At 45.0% G+C, this 21,281-nt stretch overlaps 1 protein-coding gene across 2 annotated transcripts in view; it reads left to right on the forward strand.

The window, feature by feature from the left end:
* Window positions 1–21,183, forward strand: part of LOC139368421 (extended synaptotagmin-1-like) — a 35,090-nt gene extending 13,907 nt beyond the window's left edge. Inside the window, exons 5-31 of one of the 2 annotated variants that reach the window (XM_071107289.1) lie at window positions 14–86; window positions 492–581; window positions 702–757; window positions 1,484–1,604; window positions 1,855–2,031; window positions 4,113–4,195; window positions 4,690–4,738; window positions 5,381–5,470; window positions 5,707–5,802; window positions 5,968–6,039; window positions 6,167–6,253; window positions 9,671–9,820; window positions 10,209–10,394; window positions 13,093–13,269; window positions 13,407–13,489; window positions 13,568–13,616; window positions 13,820–13,909; window positions 14,016–14,111; window positions 14,349–14,420; window positions 14,551–14,637; window positions 14,905–15,051; window positions 15,673–15,800; window positions 16,580–16,756; window positions 17,326–17,463; window positions 18,699–18,804; window positions 18,904–18,953; window positions 19,048–21,183. In XM_071107289.1, coding sequence (XP_070963390.1) covers window positions 14–86; window positions 492–581; window positions 702–757; window positions 1,484–1,604; window positions 1,855–2,031; window positions 4,113–4,195; window positions 4,690–4,738; window positions 5,381–5,470; window positions 5,707–5,802; window positions 5,968–6,039; window positions 6,167–6,253; window positions 9,671–9,820; window positions 10,209–10,394; window positions 13,093–13,269; window positions 13,407–13,489; window positions 13,568–13,616; window positions 13,820–13,909; window positions 14,016–14,111; window positions 14,349–14,420; window positions 14,551–14,637; window positions 14,905–15,051; window positions 15,673–15,800; window positions 16,580–16,756; window positions 17,326–17,463; window positions 18,699–18,804; window positions 18,904–18,953; window positions 19,048–19,075 — 2,758 coding nt within the window. In that variant the 3' untranslated portion in view covers window positions 19,076–21,183. The remainder of the gene's footprint in view (window positions 1–13; window positions 87–491; window positions 582–701; window positions 758–1,483; window positions 1,605–1,854; window positions 2,032–4,112; window positions 4,196–4,689; window positions 4,739–5,380; window positions 5,471–5,706; window positions 5,803–5,967; window positions 6,040–6,166; window positions 6,254–9,670; window positions 9,821–10,208; window positions 10,395–13,092; window positions 13,270–13,406; window positions 13,490–13,567; window positions 13,617–13,819; window positions 13,910–14,015; window positions 14,112–14,348; window positions 14,421–14,550; window positions 14,638–14,904; window positions 15,052–15,672; window positions 15,801–16,579; window positions 16,757–17,325; window positions 17,464–18,698; window positions 18,805–18,903; window positions 18,954–19,047) is intronic. The other variant, XM_071107290.1, reaches the window with a different exon arrangement.
* The last annotated feature ends 98 nt before the right edge of the window (window positions 21,184–21,281 follow it).

Consider the following 21,281-nt stretch of genomic DNA (forward strand, 5'->3'; position numbering starts at 1 on the left):
CTCCTTTCTCCAGCTATGCGGGTGATGTGGAGATCAATGTGGAGATCAAAAAGTACTTTTGCAAAGCAGGGGTGAAAGGGGTACAGGTAAAGAGAGAAGGAACAGTGTTGCTGGGGATTTGGTGGGAGTGCAGTACATGAGACGTTCTACTTTCTATATAAAGCTAACCTGTATCATTCTCTCTCTTTCGGTTTCTGTCGCTCTCTCTAATTATTTCCCTCATTATCTCTTTTCCTCCTTTTCGCCCCCCATCTCCCCCTCCCCCGTCTCTCCCCCTTCCCCGTCTCTCCCCCTCCCCCGTCTCTCCCCCTCCCTCCCCCTCCCTCCCCTCCCCTGTCTCTCCCCCTCCCCCGTCTCTCCCCCTCCCTCCCCGTCTCTCCCCCCTCCCCCCCTCCCCGTCTCTCCCCCCTCCCCCGTCTCTCCCCCTCCCCGTCTCCCCCTCCCCCGTCTCTCCCCCTCCCCCGTCTCTCCCCCCTCCCCCGTCTCTGTAGCTACATGGAATGTTGAGGGTTATTCTGGAGCCCCTGATTGGAGACGTTCCTTTGGTGGGAGCCGTCACCATGTTCTTCATACGCAGGCCTGTGAGTCTCTGTTACCAATCGCTTCATTCCTTCACCCGTCCGACCACACATACATCCATTCATTCATTTGGTGCAGCATCTTCTGAAGTTGACTCTCTTTAACTACATCTGCCTTCACAGAAGCTGGACATCAACTGGACTGGGCTGACCAACTTGCTGGATATCCCTGGACTCAAGTGAGTGAGAGGGCTCTTTCTGGCTTTCTCAAAGGACCACTTGTATGGCATTGTTGTTTGCGGTGTGTTTAATCTTTGTGTCACCTCAGGGGGAAGTAGCCTGGTCCCCAATCTGTTTGTACTGTCTTGCCAAACTACGGTCATTGTCATTGGCCATTGTCAATGACCATAGTTGTAGCACATTTTTACTAGGACACTGTCAGTGTCCCTGATCACATTGTGTGTGGATAAGACATGTAGCTAATTGTCTGATATTGCAATTAAATCATTAATTGTCAGTGATGTTGTAGTTAACTTTAGTTTGCTAACATCATATATCAAAGATTCCTGGCAACACGTTTAATGATTCTTATTTAATTGTATTCACTGAACTGAGAAATCACATTTAGCTAAAAAATGATTTCAAGGTCCCCTGCCTCAACCACATCCTTACTCAACGGGTGTCGTTGGTTGGTCCTGTTGTCTATTACCTGTAAAGCGTCTCGTAGTAGGAGTGCTAACTTAGGATCAGGTTCCCTCTGTCCATATTATATTGACTTATTATGAGCTAAACTGCAAAACTGATCCTAGATCAGCACTCCTACTCTGAGACCCTTTGTGCATACGTGCCAAGATATCATGTTTGATGCATGTTCATGTTGTCAGCAGTAGTGTATATAGTCTTTGTCTATTTGTTTGTTTCCCATCTCTGTGTGTCCCCAACGCCACCCTTGCATTCATTTGCAGTGCCATGTCGGACACTAAGATAATGGATGCTATAGCCTCGTACCTGGTCCTCCCCAACCGCCTCACTATCCCCCTGGTGGCCGACCTGCACGTTGCGCAGCTCCGCTCCCCTCTCCCACGGGTAACACCACTGAAATACTCAATCACCTGTCCTGGAGAGTCACAGACTCCGACTGACTGAAGCATTTACCAAACACAACAGATTGACTGACCCTACTTGTATGATTGACATAGACAAACACCGATTGTAACTGAGACGTATGACTGTAGGAGTTCACAGCCATGTCTCCGGGCAAAGCTGCAGAATGTGGAACCAGTGGACGGCGAAAGGGAGACTCTGTGTTAATTATGCCTCTCTGTCGGTCTGTCAGGGAGTGGTGCGAATCCACCTGCTGGAGGCTGAGGAGCTGACAGCCAAGGACACGGTCATTAAGGGGATAATAGACGGGAAGTCTGACCCGTACGCTGTGCTGCGTGTGGGCACCCAGACCTTCACATCACACACCGTGGACAGCAACCTCAACCCACAGTGGAGAGAGATGTATGAGGTGAGGCAGAGAGATCTTTGAGGTGACAAGAGCGGAGAGAGAGAGATGTTTGAGGTGACAACAGCGGAGAGAGAGAGAGAGAGAGAGAGAGAGAGAGAGATGTATGAGGTGAGGCAGAGAGAGAGAGAGATGTTTGAGGTGATGAGCGGAGAGAGAGAGAGATGTTTGAGGTGACGAGAGAGAGAGAGAGGGAGAGAGGGAGAGGGGGAAGTTTGAGGTGACAAGAGCGGAGAGAGAGAGAGAGAGAGAGAGAGAGAGAGAGAGAGAGAAAGATGTTTGAGGTGACGAGAGAGAGAGGGGGAAGTTTGAGGTGACAAGAGCAGAGAGAGAGAGAGAGAGATGTTTGAGGTGACGAGAGAGAGAGAGAGGGGGAAGTTTGAGGTGACAAGAGCGGAAAGAGAGAGAGAGATGTTTGAGGTGACGAGCGGAGAGAGAGAGAGAGAGAGAGAGAGATGTTTGAGGTGACGAGAGAGAGAGAGAGAGGGGGGAGTTTGAGGTGACAAGAGCGGAAAGAGAGAGAGAGATGCTTGAGGTGACGAGAGGAAAAAGCGAGAGAGAGAGAAGAGTGAGAGAGAAGACAGATGTAGGAGGTGAGGGGGGGGGGGGAAACTGATACATTACTGTCTAAAGATGAATATTCACCATTCACAGCTGGGATAGTTCTCCGACCAATTATTACAGAGATGTGAGAGCGGGGAGAATAAATGGAATACAACACCACAGACTGTCTAAAGCTGAATTCATCACTCAGAGCTGCCGCAGAGCGTTGCTGGTCCCCCAGCTCATTATTAGTTATTGCATATTTATGAGCCTTGTTAAATGTGTCTGTTATTGAGGTGGGGCTTGCAGCTGGGAACCCGGGGGAAAGACCAACCGAACAAGTCAAAATAGTTACAGTAGATCCTCCTTACTTCAAGCCCCTTTCAAGACAACTCAGGAGGACATTGCAAATGGTCAGCAAAATGAAAATATGAAATTGGAACACAACAACACTGCACATAGGAGGATTTCTACATTACTGTAACTGTGTTGAACTTGAGAAATGAGACCTCCCACGGGTTGAAAGCTGGTTTCCACGTCATTTCAGCAGCAACGTTCAGTGTGACGTGGAATCAACGTGGGAAACTGATTTGGATTTGCTATTTGCTAGTTCCGAAATCGACACCAAATCCAATGATATGGTGACATTTCTGCTCGGTTTCACGTTGAATTCATGTTAGTCGACAACTCGACCCAATGAAAATCAAAACTAGACGTTGAAATGACGTCTGTGCCCAGTGGGTTGACATTCGCTGCTTGTCCAGCGCCATTGTAAACGCCTCTCTCCCTGTCATGACCTGATTGTAGCCCTGAGCGTGACATCTGTCTTAGGCCTTGGTCCCTGTCCCTCCACCACCTGCAGCCTGCTATGAGAGAGAATGTGGCATGTCGCAGTGCCCTTGGTTTGTTTAATCTGCTTCTCTCTGCAGAATCCCCCCCCCTCCACCCACCAAAAAAAACGAGGCCTGCCTGCATATTGCAGAAATACCACTTTAGTGAACCACACAGAAATATTTACAGTGGGAGGAGCAGATCGGCATATTATAAGTGTGTCCCAAAACTGCACCCTATTCCCTAAATAGTGCACTAACCTCTCCGTGTGTTTTGACCAAAACGGGTTGTTCCCTCAGGCAGCGTATTCTGCTTTGTGCAGCAAAGAAAAGGGGAAACTCTGGCCTTGGTTTCTATAGAGAAATGAACAGCCTTGCACAACGTGCAGAGTATGTCTGATAGCATGGACTTCAGGGCTGTTGAGAGAAACACGGGGGCCTTATATTTGCTGCCATATAGCTTTGCAATAATGTAGTTATCAAACATGGGACCTTTCTGGATCAATTTTCAATTCATCCTATTCGCATGTGTCTGTCACCTTGTATTTTTAAAGAAATTACATTCTTTAGTAACCAACTCCATCGAAGGACAAATATATATTTTTTTTACAGCTTTTCTTTCTACGTATACATTGTCTGTCGTGTTGTTTGCTGTTACTGTTGCTACGGTGTCATCTGGTGTTGTTTTTTTTGTGTGTGTGTGTGTGTCAGGTGATTGTCCATGAAGTGCCTGGTCAGGAGTTGGAGGTGGAAGTGTTTGATAAAGACCAGAACCAGGATGACTTCCTGGGCAGGTAGCATCATCATCATTCCCTCGCGGTTTCTCTGTGTTTCTCTGTAACACCATCTCCATTGCAGTTACAAATGCACTTGTGCTATGTTGTAATGCGCTGAAGATGGAACGCAGATATGCATGTTCCTTCTTCTCTTCCGTTCTCTCTCTCTCTCTCTCTCTCCCTCTCTCTCTCTCTCTCTCTCTCTCTCTCTCTCTCTCTCTCTCTCTCTCTCTCTCTCTCTCTCTCTCTCATTCTCTCTCTCATTCTCTCTCTCTCTCTCATTCTCTCTCTCTCTCTCTCTCTCATTCTCTCTCTCTCTCATTCTCTCTCTCTCATTCTCTCTCTCTCATTCTCTCTCTCTCTCTCTCTCTCTCATTCTCTCTCTCATTCTCTCTCATTCTCTCTCTCTCTCTCTCTCTCTCTCTCTCTCTCTCTCTCTCTCTCTCTCATTCTCTCTGTCTCTCTCTGTCTCTTTCTCTCTCTCTCTCTCTCTCTCTCTCTCTCTCTCTCAGGGTCAAGATGGATCTAGATATCGTACACAAGGCCAGAGTTTTAGATGAGGTGAGTTGCAAGTACTAATGGCTATATGCTTTAGTTTTTCATCTCATTTACTTGATATTGAAAGAAAGTCTGACACGTCACAGATAGTATAGGTTCAGTAAAAAGTAATTTACTTTCACTATTATAGAAGTAGCTCCAGTCAATGAGATTTTTAACTGAGGTATACTGTGTATATCTCTCTCTACCAGCTATTGTCCGTATCTCGTATAAGATAGTAAAAGCTGGAATGAGTTGGAATTAAGGCTACCCTTAAGACACGGCTGTAGACTGAATTATGGTTGAATCTGGTAATCCCGTCTAAGCAGCAGGTGTCATGCAGACCCCGTGTGCCTCCCACCTTCTGATCTCCTTCTGGCTCTCTGGGCTCACCACCATCTCACTACAATAACGTGACCCCTCCCCCCCCTAGTGTTTGAATTGTGCCAGTGCACGCCAGTACAGAGAGTCGCCACCTCATATTGTCTACTGCTTGAGTACCGGCTATTCTAGAATATTCGCTCTGAACACCGGTACTTTAAAATGTAAATGATTTCCACCACCTAGAATGAGTATCTTTTGTCATTCCACCTCAAGCCTCCCCCTTCAACACTCATTGGTTCAGTCTGAAGTTCTCTTTAAACCCCCCCTCTCTTTCTCTGCTAGTGGTTTAGTCTGAAGGATGTACCATCTGGCAGTGTTCACCTCCGTCTGGAGTGGCTCTCTCTGCTGTCCTCTGCTGACCGACTCAATGAGGTGCCCACTACACTACATCACTGTATCACTACTAATGTTCCCATCGTCAAATAAAATGCTTGAATGGTTTTGGCCAGACTCCCCTCACAGTTTTAGAATAAGGAGTGCTTGTGATGTAGTTTGCGACGCGTAAACCTTGCCATTGCAAGTTGGATAGAAATCTCATTGCGCCTTCAGCATTTAAACTGTAGTCAATGGCGATGGACCACTAAAGCCCTGTCTTCCCCTGTGATCAGGTTATCCAGAGGAACCAGAATATGACCTGTAAGACAGCAGACCCTCCTTCGGCAGCCATCCTGGCTGTCTACCTGGACCGGGCTCAAGACCTGCCTGTGAGTACAGACTGACTGACTGATGCTCTGGGCTGCGGTGGCGCAGGCCTTTGTCTATTCTGACCCCATTTAGCTGTGACAATAGTGAAAGCTTCTCTTCGTTATGACCCCTGTGGCTGGCTGTTGGCGTGTGTCAAATCTGTATGATATGTTGTTGGGCTTCAGATGAAAAAGGGTAACAAGGACCCCAGCCCCATGGTGCAGCTGTCCGTAGAAGACACAACCAAGGAGAGTAAGGTAGGAATTCACCCTCATAGACCCTCAGAAGGTCTTAATTACTATGGTGTCCATTTGCCTTAAGTGCTAGGTTAGTGTATTTTTCTCATGGTCTATCACCTTGTATCCTCTCCCCTATGATTCCTAGACTTGTTATCTTACCACTGACCCAGTGTGGGAAGTTGCCTTCACATTCTACATCCAGGACCCTCGCAAACAAGAAATTTCTATTCAGGTGATAAGAGATCCACAAGCCTATTTTTCTCTCTGTCAATCTGTCTTTCTCTATCCATCTCTGTCTCTCTCTTTCTCTCTATCAATCTGTCTCTCGCTCTCTTTCCATCTCTCTCTATCTATCTCTTTCTCTCTATCCATCTCTTTCTCTCTCTCTATCTATCCCTTTTCTCTCTCTATCTATCTCTTTCTCTCTCTCAATCCATCTCTGTCTCTCTCTCTATCTATCTCTGTCTCTCTCTCTATCTATCTCTGTCTCTCTCTCTATCTATCTCTGTCTCTCTCTCTATCTATCTCTGTCTCTCTCTCTATCTATCTCTGTCTCTCTCTCTATCTATCTCTGTCTCTCTCTCTATCTATCTCTTTCTCTCTCTCTATCTATCTCTTTCTCTCTCTCTATCTATCTCTTTCTCTCTCTCTATCCATCTGTCTCTCTCTCTATCCATCTCTGTCTCTCTCTCTATCTATCTCTGTCTCTCTCTCTATCTATCTCTGTCTCTCTCTCTATCTATCTCTGTCTCTCTCTCTATCTATCTCTTTCTCTCTCTCTATCTATCTCTTTCTCTCTCTCTATCTATCTCTTTCTCTCTCTCTATCTATCTCTTTCTCTCTCTCTATCCATCTCTGTCTCTCTCTCTATCTATCTCTGTCTCTCTCTCTATCTATCTCTTTCTCTCTCTCTATCCATCTCTCTCTCTATCCATCTCTGTCTCTATCCATCTCTGTCTCTCTCTCTATCCATCTGTCTCTCTCTCTATCTATCTCTTTCTCTCTCTCTATCTATCTCTTTCTCTCTCTCTATCCATCTCTCTCTCTATCCATCTCTGTCTCTATCCATCTCTGTCTCTCTCTCTATCCATCTGTCTCTCTCTCTATCTATCTCTGTCTCTCTCTCTATCCATCTCTCTCTCTATCCATCTCTTTCTCTCTATCTATCTCTTTCTCTCTATCTATCTCTTTCTCTCTCTCTATCCATCTCTCTCTCTATCCATCTCTGTCTCTATCCATCTCTGTCTCTCTCTCTATCCATCTGTCTCTCTCTCTATCTATCTCTGTCTCTCTCTCTATCCATCTGTCTCTCTCTCTATCCATCTGTCTCTCTCTCTATCCATCTCTGTCTCTCTCTCTATCCATCTGTCTCTCTCTCTATCTATCTCTGTCTCTCTCTCTATCCATCTGTCTCTCTCTCTATCCATCTGTCTCTCTCTCTATCCATCTCTGTCTCTCTCTCTATCCATCTCTGTCTCTCTCTCTATCTATCTCTGTCTCTCTCTCTATCTATCTCTTTCTCTCTCTCTATCTATCTCTGTCTCTCTCTCTATCTATCTCTTTCTCTCTCTCTATCCATCTCTGTCTCTCTCTCTATCTATCTCTGTCTCTCTCTCTATCTATCTCTTTCTCTCTCTCTATCTATCTCTTTCTCTCTCTCTATCCATCTCTGTCTCTCTCTATCCATCTCTGTCTCTCTCTCTATCCATCTCTGTCTCTCTATCTATCTCTTTCTCTCTCTCTATCTATCTCTTTCTCTCTCTCTATCCATCTCTCTCTCTATCCATCTCTCTCTCTATCCATCTCTCTCTCTATCCATCTCTGTCTCTATCCATCTGTCTCTCTCTCTATCTATCTCTTTCTCTCTCTCTATCCATCTCTCTCTCTATCCATCTCTTTCTCTCTCTCTATCTATCTCTTTCTCTCTCTCTATCTATCTCTTTCTCTCTCTCTATCTATCTGTCTCTCTCTCTATCCATCTCTCTCTCTCTCTATCCATCTCTGTCTCTCTCTCTATCCATCTCTTTCTCTCTCTCTCTATCCATCTCTGTCTCTCTCTCTATCCATCTCTGTCTCTATCCATCTCTGTCTCTCTCTCTATCCATCTCTTTCTCTCTCTCTATCCATCTCTGTCTCTCTCTCTATCTATCTCTTTCTCTCTCTCTATCCATCTCTGTCTCTATCCATCTCTGTCTCTCTCTCTATTAATCTCTTTCTCTGTCTCTATCCATCTCTGTCTCTATCCATCTCTTTCTCTGTCTCTATCCATCTCTTTCTCTGTCTTTATCCATCTCTTTCTCTGTCTCTATCCATCTCTGTCTCTATCCATCTGTCTCTATCCATCTCTGTCTCTATCCATCTCTGTCTCTATCCATCTCTTTCTCTGTCTCTATCCATCTCTGTCTCTATCCATCTCTGTCTCTATCCATCTCTGTCTCTATCCATCTCTGTCTCTATCCATCTCTGTCTCTATCCATCTCTTTCTCTGTCTCTATCCATCTCTTTCTCTGTCTCTATCCATCTCTGTCTCTATCCATCTCTTTCTCTGTCTCTATCCATCTCTTTCTCTGTCTCTATCCATCTCTTTCTCTGTCTCTATCCATCTCTGTCTCTATCCATCTCTTTCTCTGTCTCTATCCATCTCTTTCTCTGTCTCTATCCATCTCTTTCTCTGTCTCTATCCATCTCTTTCTCTGTCTCTATCCATCTCTTTCTCTGTCTCTATCCATCTCTGTCTCTATCCATCTCTTTCTCTGTCTCTATCCATCTCTGTCTCTATCCATCTCTTTCTCTGTCTCTATCCATCTCTTTCTCTGTCTCTATCCATCTCTTTCTCTGTCTCTATCCATCTCTGTCTCTATCCATCTCTGTCTCTGTCTCTATCCATCTCTTTCTCTGTCTCTATCCATCTCTTTCTCTGTCTCTATCCATCTCTTTCTCTGTCTCTATCCATCTCTGTCTCTATCCATCTCTTTCTCTGTCTCTATCCATCTCTGTCTCTATCCATCTCTGTCTCTATCCATCTCTGTCTCTATCCATTTCTCTCTCTATCCATTTCTCTCTCTATCCATCTCTGTCTCTATCCATCTATGTCTCTCCCTCTATCCATCTCTGTCTCTCTCTATCCATCTCTGTCTCTCTCTATCCATCTCTCTCTCTCTCTATCCATCTCTGTCTCTATCCATCTCTGTCTCTATCCATCTCTGTCTCTGTCCATCTCTGTCTCTCTCTCTATCCATCTCTGTCTCTATCCATCTCTGTCTCTCTCTCTATCCATCTCTCTCTCTATCCATCTCTGTCTCTGTCCATCTCTGTCTCTCTCTATATCCATCTCTGTCTCTATCCATCTCTGTCTCTCTCTCTATCCATCACTATCTCTGTCTCTATCCATCTCTGTCTCTCTCTCTATCCATCTCTGTCTCTATCCATCTCTGTCTCTCTCTCTATCCATCACTATCTCTGTCTCTCGTAATATTGACTTAACGGTCGCAGTGGATCCTCGTTTACTGCAGATGTCACAGACACACACCACTGTTGTAGAATATCAATCCTTATCCACCCTTATCCACCTGTCAATCATATCCACACATATTTTTACCTCCTCCTCCTCCCCCTCCCTCCTCCCCCTCCCTCCTCCTCCTCCCTCCAGGTGAAGGATGATGACCGGGCTCTGTCTCTTGGCAGTCTGTCCATCCCTCTGTCCCGTCTGCTGGCTAGTCCTGACCTCAGCATGGACCAGTGGTTTCAGCTGGACAACTCTGGCCAGGCCAGCCGCATCTATATCAACGCTGTTCTGAGGGTGGGTGGGGAGCACGCACACAAATGCAGGAAAGCACGCACGGGAAGCACAGCGCACACACAGAAAACACACACAGGCACGCGCAGCATGCAAACACACACGCGTGCATGCAGGCATGAGTACATACACATATACACACACACACACACACCTACAACAAAACACGCGTGCATGCAGGCATGAGTACATACACATATACACACACACACACCTACAAACACACACGCGTGCATGCAGGCATGAGTACACACACATATATACACACACACACCTACAAACACACACACACATGGAACACACACACACACAGTGATGCCATGACATAACCTGTCCTAAAATGTATGTCTCCGACTAAGTATCTCCCTCTACTCCCTCTCTCCTGATATAGGTGCTGTATTTAAATGAGGATGCCTCTACTACCAGCCCCGTATCTCCTCACCCCCTAAGCCCAGGGTCAGGCCACGGAGATGGGGGTATCTCATCAGAGGTGGCCCCTGGGGGAGTGAGTGGAGCCCCCAAACCTGTACCCACCCGACCCCAGCAGACCACCCCTGACTCGGACTTTGCTAGTGAGGTGAGTCCGCTAACCGAAACACACACACACACACACACACACACACACACTGACTTCCAGGCCTGGTCATATGTCTTCTTTGTGGCTTCGCCAGGCGACGTTCAGTCTTTTTTTTCATCGGCCAACAGCACTCCCTGTGGCAGAGGCCGTGCCAATTGGAAGAGTCGCAGAAACATGTCTGGAGGGAGGCAGGGTTCATCTAACACACTCCTATAGTGATGTCTTCGTTTGGTCCTTTAGCCTGCTTTTTTCTGGCCACCTGCAGAGCGACGTCCCAGTTGTAGCTGTCCGTACAGCGTCTTTCTTAGCAGGCGGTCCTCTGGCATCCGATGGCATGGCCGAGCTATCTAAGCTGGTTGCGTGTGAGGGACGCCTCAATGCTCTTCCAGTTGGTTCCTCTGGAGGATCTCTGAGTGCGGAACACTGTCCTGCCAGGTCACGTTTAAAATGTGTTGGAGGCATTTTATGCGAAAGGACGCCAGTTGTTTTAAGTGTTGGCCGTAGACTGCCCAGGTTTCATGTCCATAAAGGAGTGAAGATACACATACTGCCTGGTACACTGAAACTTTGGTGGGTAGGTGAAGGTTGCTGTTGTCGAAAACCCTTTTCCTTAGCCGTCTAAAGAAGGATGAGGCCTGTTTGATCTGATTGTGGATATCCTGGTCGATGTTGCAGTCTTCCCGAGTGGATGCTTCCAAGGTATTTAAGGTGTGGTACAATGGCCAGGGAGGAGTCTGAGATGTAAATGACATCGCCGAAGTCGAGGATCGGTAGGATGCTCAGTTTTACGAAGGTATGTTTGGCAGCATGAGTTGAAGGATGCTTTGTTGCGAAATAGGAAGCCGATTCTAGATTTCATTTTGGATTGGAGATGCTTAATGGGAGTTCAACATTTTAGATGGCGAAGAAGGCACTTTTAAAGAATACCCAGGCATCCTCTACTGACAGGATGAGGTCAATATCCTTCCAGGATACCCGGGCCAGGTCGATTAGAAAGGCCTGCTCGCTGAAGTGTTTTAGGGAGCGTTTGACAGTGATGAGGGGTGGTCGTTTGACCGCAGACCAATTATGGATGCAGGCAGTGATCGCTGAGATCTTGGTTGAAAACAGCGGAGGTGTATTTGGAGGGCAAGTTGGCTAGGATGATATCTATGCGGGTGCCCGTGTTTACGGATTTGGGGTTCATTGATAATTTGTGTGAGATTGAGGGCATCAAGCTTAGATTGTAGGATGGCCGGGGTGTTGAGCATGGCCCAGTTTAGGTCACCTAGCAGCACGAGCTCTGAAGATAGATGGGGGGCAATCAGTTCACATATGGTGTCCAGGGCACAGCTGGGGGTAGAGGGTGAATTCTCTATGTGTAAATATTATTACGTGATTAAACTAATCATGTAAAGTTAATTAACTAGGAAGTTGGGGCACCACGGAAAATGTTGATTTACGGAGCTATAATTTTCCGAATATAACTCTTCAGATCGTTTAGTCATTCTCATTAATGTATTATTATTACCTTGTTAGTCTCTCCGTCTGTCTTGAGCTTTCCTTAGCAAACTTGCAACATTGTATTGACTGGGTCCAGCCCGCAAGGGAACTTGCAACATTGTATTGACTGGGTCCAGCCCGCAAGGGAACTTGCAACATTGTATTGACTGGGTCCAGCCCGCTAGGGAACTTGCAACATTGTATTGACTGGGTCCAGCCCGCTAGGGAACTTGCAACATTGTATTGACTGGGTCCAGCCCGCAAGGGAACTTGCAACATTGTATTGACTGGGTCCAGCCCGCAAGGGAACTTGCAACATTGTATTGACTGGGTCCAGCCCGCAAGGGAACTTGCAACATTGTATTGACTGGGTCCAGCCCGCAAGGGAACTTGCAACATTGTATTGACTGGGTCCAGCCCGCAAGGGAACTTGCAACATTGTATTGACTGGGTCCAGCCCGCAAGGGAACTTGCAACATTGTATTGACTGGGTCCAGCCCGCAAGGGAACTTGCAACATTGTATTGACTGGGTCCAGCCCGCAAGGGAACTTGCAACATTGTATTGACTGGGTCCAGCCCGCAAGGGAACTTGTAACATTATCAACTGGGCCCTCAGTTTCCCGAGCAGATGAGCTCGGAACAGACACAGCTGTATTTGCATCCCGTATTTCAGCCCCTTTTCAGGTGTCCCAACTTTTTTTTTCTTACAAAAAAGGGCAATTTGTCAGCAAGCCGCATCAATTAATTCAAGAGTGTAAGCCTGATGACAATCGCCGAATCACAACCATGTTTGGTGTTTTGTAAAAGATGTCTCTTTCCACGAATGAAATGGAGGGTGTACGGTGTTTGGATGCTAGAATAATTTTTTGAGTGTGCGACCGTGCGCAGGTAACGTTAGCCTACTTTCTGAAGGGATTTGTTTGACAATCAGATGACAACATCATGACTGGTTGTGTTCATGCCACATTATAAGGTAATACATTAAAAAAAAAGCCTCCTAATGTTGAACACGACACACATGCACTCTCTCTCTCGATCTCTCCCTCTCTGCCCTTCTCTCTCTCTCTCTCCCTCTCTGCCCCTCTCTATCTCTCCCTCTCTCCCTCTCTGCCCCTCTCTCTCTATCTCTCCCTCTCTGCCCCTCTCTCTCTATCTCTCCCTCTCTGCCCTTCTCTCTCTATCTCTCTGCCTCTCTGCCCCTCTCTCTCTCCGTAGGGTGTGCTGCATATCCATCTGGTGGAGGCCAGTAACCTGATAGCCAAGGATAACTTCATGGGGGGCATGGTGAAGGGGAAGAGTGACCCCTACGTCAAGATCAGGGTCGGGGGAGTCACCTTCCGCAGCCACACCATCAAAGAGAACCTCAACCCCTACTGGAACGAACTCTACGAGGTACAAAGAGCACGGTGACCAGAAAATATTGAGCAACTGGATGTCGGAAATACAGTAAACAGTAAGGATTGGATTTAATGAATGTGGAATTTAGACTCTGGGAGACATAAAGCACCTGTTGTGTTGGGCTTCCTCAGATCATCCTAACCCAGCTGCCTGGTCAGGAGATCCAGTTTGAGCTGTTTGATAAAGATCTGGACCAGGATGACTTCTTGGGCAGGTGAGGATCTGACCAGACGACATGTTGCCCCAAAACGACTCAGAGCCAGATGAAATACATGAATGCATTGTGTTACAGGTTCAAGTTGAACCTGCGAGACATCATCAGCTCACAGTTCACTGATGAGGTAACGTCTAACGATTCACCATAAATGATTGTTTTTATGACAGATTTAGCTGTGTTTGCTACAGTGGTAGAGCTATGCCTCCAACAATATGTGTGTCATACAATGATACTCTCATAGTCTGATAGTGGTGGTCTGGTAATCTGTGGTAATGGTAATCTGTGGTAATGGTAATCTGTGATGGTGGTAATCTGTTTCTATCACAGTGGTACACTCTGAATGACGTGAAGTCAGGTCGGGTTCACCTGATCATGGAGTGGCTCCCCAGGCTCTCAGAGTCCGCCAGACTAGACCAGGTTAGCTCTCTCTCTCTCTCTCTCTCTCGCTCTCGCTCTCTCTCTGTGTGTGTGTGCTCTACCAGTGTCTGGTCCTAACTGTGTATTATAATTCTGAACCCTCCAGATCCTTCAGTTCCAGGCCGAGCAGCAGTACCAGAACAAGGCAGTGCCGTCGGCTGCTGTGCTGTTTGTGTATGTGGAGAGAGCACACAGCCTGCCGGTGAGACCAGGGGCCCGCTGCCCTGCTGTGTGCTCTCATGCTGCTGCGGTTGTTGTTGTTGTCCTGTGACTATATGTAGTCCACAATACTTCCTCAGTGTTTATATACAACAAGACTTCTTTTGGTTTTGTTACTACATTATGGCCTTACGTTATTGGTTTGTACATTTGTTATGTATGTACATTTCATTTATTTTATACACAAATCTTTTTTTATTTTTTTTCTCCATGTTCGCAGTTGAAGAAGAACGGAAAAGAGCCAAAAGTGGGGGCGGAGATTCTGCTGAAGGCCATGTCATACAAGACCAAGGTAACACTTCCTCTTTAGGTCTTCTTGACTCCTGGTCTATTTGCATACTGTATATGCTTACTAGAGAAACCAAAGTATGGACAATTTATTTGTATCTTTTTTGGTTTCTCCATCCATCTCTTTTTCCAAGGTGTGCGAGCGCTCTACGTCTCCTCGGTGGGATGAAGCTTTCCACTTCCTGGTTCGTGACCCTAAAGAGGAACTCCTTATAGTGAAGGTGAGAAGAAAGGGTCCGCGAAGGGTTGAAAAGTACACATTTGTTTTTCTGTTTGAACGGGGACTAAGAGGGCTGATAACGCTGTTAGCACGTTTTCATACAGAGATGATACCTATTGAAAGCCATTTTAATGGACCCAGTCAACGCTGGGAGAATGACTGGTGACCTTGGGAGTGATGGTGGACAACGGGAGTATGGGACTTCATGTTACCTCTGATCATTGGGGGAGTGCATGTGTTCATGTTTTTCTATCCCTCTGTACTATAGTTGTCCCACAGCTGGGGCCAGGCCCTGGGCACGGTGGTACTACCACTGAGAGAGGTTCTGTCAGAGCAGGGCCTGGTGCTGGACCGATGGCTGAGTCTGGACGGGGCCCTCCCTGAGAGCCAGATACTACTGAGGGCCACACTCAAGGTAAACTCAAAGTAAACAGACACTCTGTGCACCAGACTCACCACTGTCCCGACCTGGGTTCAAATAGTATTTGTTTTTCTCTCAAATGCGTTATCTGTGCTAGATTGAGCTTGTCTGGCACAACGGAACCAATGGAACAGTCCCTAAAGTTTAAACTCTACCCCTCTGGCATTTCAGACAGGCTACTATACTATATATTATATATACTATTTGAACCCATGTCTGACTCATACACCCACTCTCTATTCCAAACAAACTCAGCACTGTCACATGATTTTCATACTCAGAGACTCACAAACTCCCCACTTGTCCCATGACTATTCTTCCAAAACAACACGATTGCATGAATGATCCAGTTCAGACAGGGCCCCTAAGGCATTGTCTATGATTGCATTTGCTCTGAACCCCCTCTTTCTACATTCGCGTCATCATGAGCTCTTAATACCTTCTATCCTGATAATCATTTTACTGTCGCGCGTCTCTTTCTCATAAATGTCATATTTGATCTGTTTTTCTAACGCGTGTCGAGACCGCGTGTAAAATTATTATTATTTTTTTTTTAATGTAATAAACCGAAGCTTGAAACTTGAGAGGAATATTAAATGGCCTTTTGTCTTGCAGATCTTGGACACCCAGCTGGCAGTGTGTCGCAGTGATGGTACTAGGGAGGGCAGTGAGGACAGAGACCATGTCATCCACAGACGGGACACTGAACCAAACCTACGACACAGATCACCGCTCTCTCAACTGTGAGTCATTCCAAAGCTCACACGGACATCAATGTCCCATTGTTTTTCCAGTCACATTACAGTATAGCACAGTGAGGACTGAGGAATCATGTCCAGCGGGCCAGCATGGCACATGTTGTTTTTCTCTGTACTGTACTTCATAGAAAGAAATACCACTTTTCTGTAGTTTAAAAATGATCATGTATCTGTAATCAAACATCATAATTAGGGCCAGGAGTGGGACCTGAACTCGTGACCTGGCCAGGAAAAACTCTGGGCCTAGTCGTAATGAAGGAATGAGTACATTTTATAATCCATGTAAACTGTAACCGTGGGAGATTCTCAATTGGGAAAAAGTCGGTCTTGGCCTCGACTCCTCCGGCCTCCTCTCCTCCGTGACCCGGAAACCATTAAGTGGTCACCATATGAAGGAGCTGTGTCAATTCGTTAATAGGTCGAACGGAGGAGTTTGCTCCTCTCCTCGGTTGCCTCCTCCGGCATAGGATACTGAGGTGTATGCTACAGGAGTCCTACTGCAAGAGGTTGGACATTTGCCACAAACCCTTTGAAAGTCAAATTAGAAAATAATACACATTTTAGAAACGATATGCTACTCATCCTTTTATCTATAAAATGTCTTGCGCAACTACTTACATTTTGTTTTTATCATTTTACATAGATTTTGTGATTCCTCCTCTGTAAACGTCATTTGCCAGAGTCTGATTTCATAAAAGCGCATTTGTTTCCACATTTCCTCCCCTCGCCTCCTCCCCTCGATTACCTTTGACCTTTTTCAAAAGGATGCGAGGAGAGGACGGAGGAGAGGACGCGAGGAGTCGAGCAAAACCAATTGAGATTCTCCCCCTGTCTACCTGTGTCTCCTCGCTCAGAGGTGATCAGAGCCCCGGCCAGGTGAAGCTGCAAATTGGCTACTCAATAGAGGAGAACCGGCTGTTCATCACCGTCCTTTCCTGCAGGTTTGTCCCAAACTACAATACCCATAATGCACTGTGTATCACTGTACCTTGCCTGCAGGTCTGTCCTGAACCACACTGGCACGGACCGACTGGCTGGTGGTGTATAGTCACTAGACCTATAACCTTAATTTTCTATCTATGTTGTATGTTGTGTGCGTTAAAAAAATAAAAGTAATTTATTTATGAATGTTAAGCCATTCTTTTATTGTATTTTAATGAATTAATGCATAAATCAACTTAAAAGAGGGGGGGAAAGCTAGCCCTAATGTATATGCTAAGGAAAATAATCCTGCAGCAACAGGAAATTGTGAATTATTATGTGGATTATAATTCATGCACATTTTTGTAGGACAATGATGATACATTTTTTGTAAGGGAAATTACCAACATCAGAAGCTTTTTAAAATCTCAAATACACTACAAGTTTAACATGTCCTGCATTGCAGGGAAGTTCCCCTGCAACAGGGGGATCAAATTAAGATCCTACATCTGTATGGAGCCAGTGAACATTGTGCTGTACAGTGTCCACATGCAGTTAGTCACCCGGTTTGTTCTCTGTTTGCCTTTAGGGGCCTGCCAGCTTGTGGGTCTGCTAAGGATGGGTCCGACCCCTATGTCTCCTTCATCCTTCTGCCAGACAAGAACAGGATCACCAAGAGAAAGACCAACACCAAGAAAAGAGACCTTAATCCTGAGTTCAATGAGAGGTGAGACAGAAGGGGACATCGGGAGACAGAGGGAATGTGTAGGGACAGGAGTTTTCATGACCATGTTTATTTTTAATTTTTTAATTTTACCTTTAACTAGGCAAGTCAGTTAAGAACAAATTCTTATTTTCAATGACGGCCTAGGAACTTGTTCAGGGGCAAAATTACAGATTTTTACCTTTTCAGCTTAGGGATTCAATCTTGCTATCTTTCGCTTACAAGTCCAATGCTCTAAACACTAGGCTACCAGCCGCCCCCAGAGTTACCTTAACTAGGGCCCAGAGTTATTCCTGCTGTCTTTGTGTAATTGTATCTGGTACTGTTTGCATTTTTGTCTGAAGTCCTAACTCTATAAATGGAGAAAGATTTTTTTTAAGTCCTCATCAATCTACACACAATAACCCATAATGACAAAGCGAATAGTTAAAAAATGTTTTTTTGCAAATATATTAAATACAAAAAACAAACCTTTATTTACATAAATATTTGCTATGAGACTTGAAATTAAGCTCAGATGCATCCTGCTTCCATTGATCATCCTTGAGATGTTTCTACAACTTGATTGGAGTCCACCTGTGGTAAATACAATTGATTGGACATGATTTGGAAAGGCACACACCTGTCTATATAAGGTCCCACAGTTGACAGTGCATGTCAGAGAAAAAACCAAGCCACGAGGACGAAGGAATTGTCCATAGAGCCTCGAGACAGGATTGTGACGAGGAACAGCTCTGGAGAAGGGTACCAACAGATTTCTGCAGCATTGAAGGCCCCCAAGAACACAGTTGTTTCCATCGTTCTTAAATGGAAGAAGTTCGGAACCACCAAGCTTCTTCTTCTAGCTGGCTACCCGGCCAAACTGAGCAATCAACGGTAAAAGGGCCTTGGTCAGGAGGGTGACCAAGAACCCGATGGTCACTCTGACAGAGCTCCAGAGTTCCTCTGTGGAGATGGGAGAACCTTCCAGAAGGACAACCATCTCTGCAGAACTCTACCAATCAGACCTGTATGGTAGAGTGGCCAGACAGAAGCCACTCCTCAGTAAAAAAAAAGATTCTCTGGTATGATGAAACCAAGATTGAACTCTTTGGCCTGAATGCCAAGTATCACGTCTGAATGCCAAGGACCTCAGACTTTCCGAAGGCACTGTATATCAAACTAGCAGCTCCACAACAGGGAGTTATGTACTATCCCTGTATCTGCCATTCTGTCTTTTCCTTTTTCTGTGTGTGCAGGTTTGACTTCGACTTCTCTCTGGAGGAGTCCATGCAGAGAAGACTGGACCTGACTGTCAAAAACAACGTCTCCTTCATGAGCCGCGAGAGAGAGCTCATTGGAAAGGTAAGCTACTGTAGGCTATCTAATGATCTCTGTCCTGGTTTATAAGCACATTTTTTGAGATGACCTCTGACCTGTGTTTTTTTTCGTTGTTGTGTTTAGTTACAGCTGGATTTGGATCAGATGGACCTGAAGAGTGGCAATGCACAATGGTAGGTGCCATCCCATGTGTTACCTCTTCTATATTCATTCAGTTACATTCCATATTACCTTGATTGATAAGCTACCTATCTGTTACTGTTTCAGGTACGATTTGGTAGAGGAGACCAATTAGATGAGAGGATGGCCTCGCTTTCCCGCAGTGCAATGTTCCTTTTACTATCACTTCTTCAGTTTGTTTTTATATTTTTATTCAGCTTATGAGCCCTGGGGCCACCACTGAAGAATTGCTTACATTGCATATCATCCCAACAATACCCCAATTCATCTGTAAATTGAATTCCTCCAATCAATGACAGATTTGGTCTGTGTTACTACTGTGCTATGAAGGCTCTGGGAAGAGAGAATTCCTAATTCCAGAGTCATGAGAACATTTTATTTAAGATTGTTTGGCTGAATAGATATTTGATATGAAAGCAACTATGAAATATACACTGAGTGCACAAAACATTAAGAATACCTTCCAACTATTGAGTTGCACCCCCCATTTTGCCCTCAGAACAGCCTAAATTTGTCAGGGGCATGGACTAGAAGGTGTTGAAAGCGTTCCACAGGGATGCTGGCCCAGGTTGACTTTTATGCTTCCCTCAGTTGTCAAGTTGGCTGGATGTGTTTTGGGTGGTGGACCATTCTTGATACGCACGGGAAACTGTTTGAGTGGAAAAACCCAGCAGCATCGCACTCCTTGACACAAACTGGTGCGCCTGGCACCTACTATCATACCCCGTTCAAAGGAAATTAAATATTTGTCTTGCCCATTCACCCTCTGAATGGCACACTTACACAATCCATGTCTTAAGGCTTAATGTCCCAATCATGTGAATGAAGTGGATTTAACAAGTGACATCAATATGGGATCATAGCTTTCAGCTGGATTCACCTGGTCAGTCTGTGAAGGAAAGAGCAGGTGTCCTTCATGTTTTGTACATCAGTGTATGTTACCAAAGCACTTAAATTGTATTAAGTCACAAAAGGCATTTCGCTTCAATCACATTGATGTTTTTGATGTCTCTTTTAATGTTTAATTATGCATTTTTATCAACCCCAGAGCACCACAAAAAACAGCAAAAATCCGGAACGGTTTCAACTTTTAAGTGTTTAGAGTTGCTCTAACTGGTTCAGTTATTATCTACTCAAAAAAGGAATTGTTCTCAGAGTAATTTTGTATTTTTTTTCATTTGTTTTTAAGTGGTTTCATTCCAAAGATCTCAACAACTTAACGTGATGACTTTACGTACCATCATGGACGTTTACAATCCAAATGAAAGGATTACTGATTCCTGAAATGATTCCTTTAGTGACGCTTTAGAGAAACAATGTTTTAACTCATCAATTCCTTCTATTATCCTGTTTTTATAGGTTACATTTTTGCCTTATGTATTCCAATACTTGTGCACAATTGGTTTAACTAATGATTATATGTTCATTCTGTCCCAAATGAAGACGTTTTAAACGTTTTAATCATATATATTTGAGGGTTGATTTTATAATTCAGGAGAAGTATTTACGAAATGACCCAGAGCATCACATTTGCCAGTGAAAATGTTACACATTCTAGCTTTACAGTATTGCAATATCCGAATCACTGTGCTTTTCTTTGATCAAGAGACCATTGTAGCTATATAATTCATGTATGTTCACATTCCAAGGCAGCATTGTGTTTGTATACAGTATGTTTGTGTGTAATTGTATGTGTTTGTAGTGCCAATAGTGACCTGGGGTCTGCTATAAGTCAGTCAATCAGAGTCATGTTACAAGTTGTTTGTTATAAAACACTTAGTCTTAGATAAAAGACCCTGAAAGAACCCTGAGGGACGGTTTCCTAGACACAGTTTAATCCTATCCTATACTAAGAAGCATGTTCAATGGAGATTCCATGGAGAGTGCTGTTTTTGTCCAGGACTAAGGCTTCATTTGTGTCCAGGACACCGGCTCTGAAAGAAGCAGGCAAATTATTTGGCAAGGAAATTCCCTTCCCTCTGCTGTCATCTCACTGCTAAGGCTTGAAAATTTTATGAAATGTTTGTAGGCAATATAAAGAAGTAGGGGGCGGGGGGGGGGGGGGCGGAGAGAAAGATGGAGACACGGGGGAGAGAGACGAAGACAAAGACGACGGAGAGAGACGGGGAGAAAGACTGCTGCTTTAAAACATTTGCCTAATCACTGAATCACTGAATGTCTGTGTCGTAGTTGTTTCATTAAACGTTTGCACTTGCTGTAAAATGTTTGAACTGATTTCTACTTCTATAAATCTATAATCAAGATGATTCCAATCTTCCCTCCACCTCGTACTTACCTCTTTTGTGAAACAATGTCTTTGT

This window comes from Oncorhynchus clarkii, chromosome 16 (assembly GCF_045791955.1).
Source record: "Oncorhynchus clarkii lewisi isolate Uvic-CL-2024 chromosome 16, UVic_Ocla_1.0, whole genome shotgun sequence".
Lineage (NCBI taxonomy): Eukaryota > Metazoa > Chordata > Actinopteri > Salmoniformes > Salmonidae > Oncorhynchus > Oncorhynchus clarkii.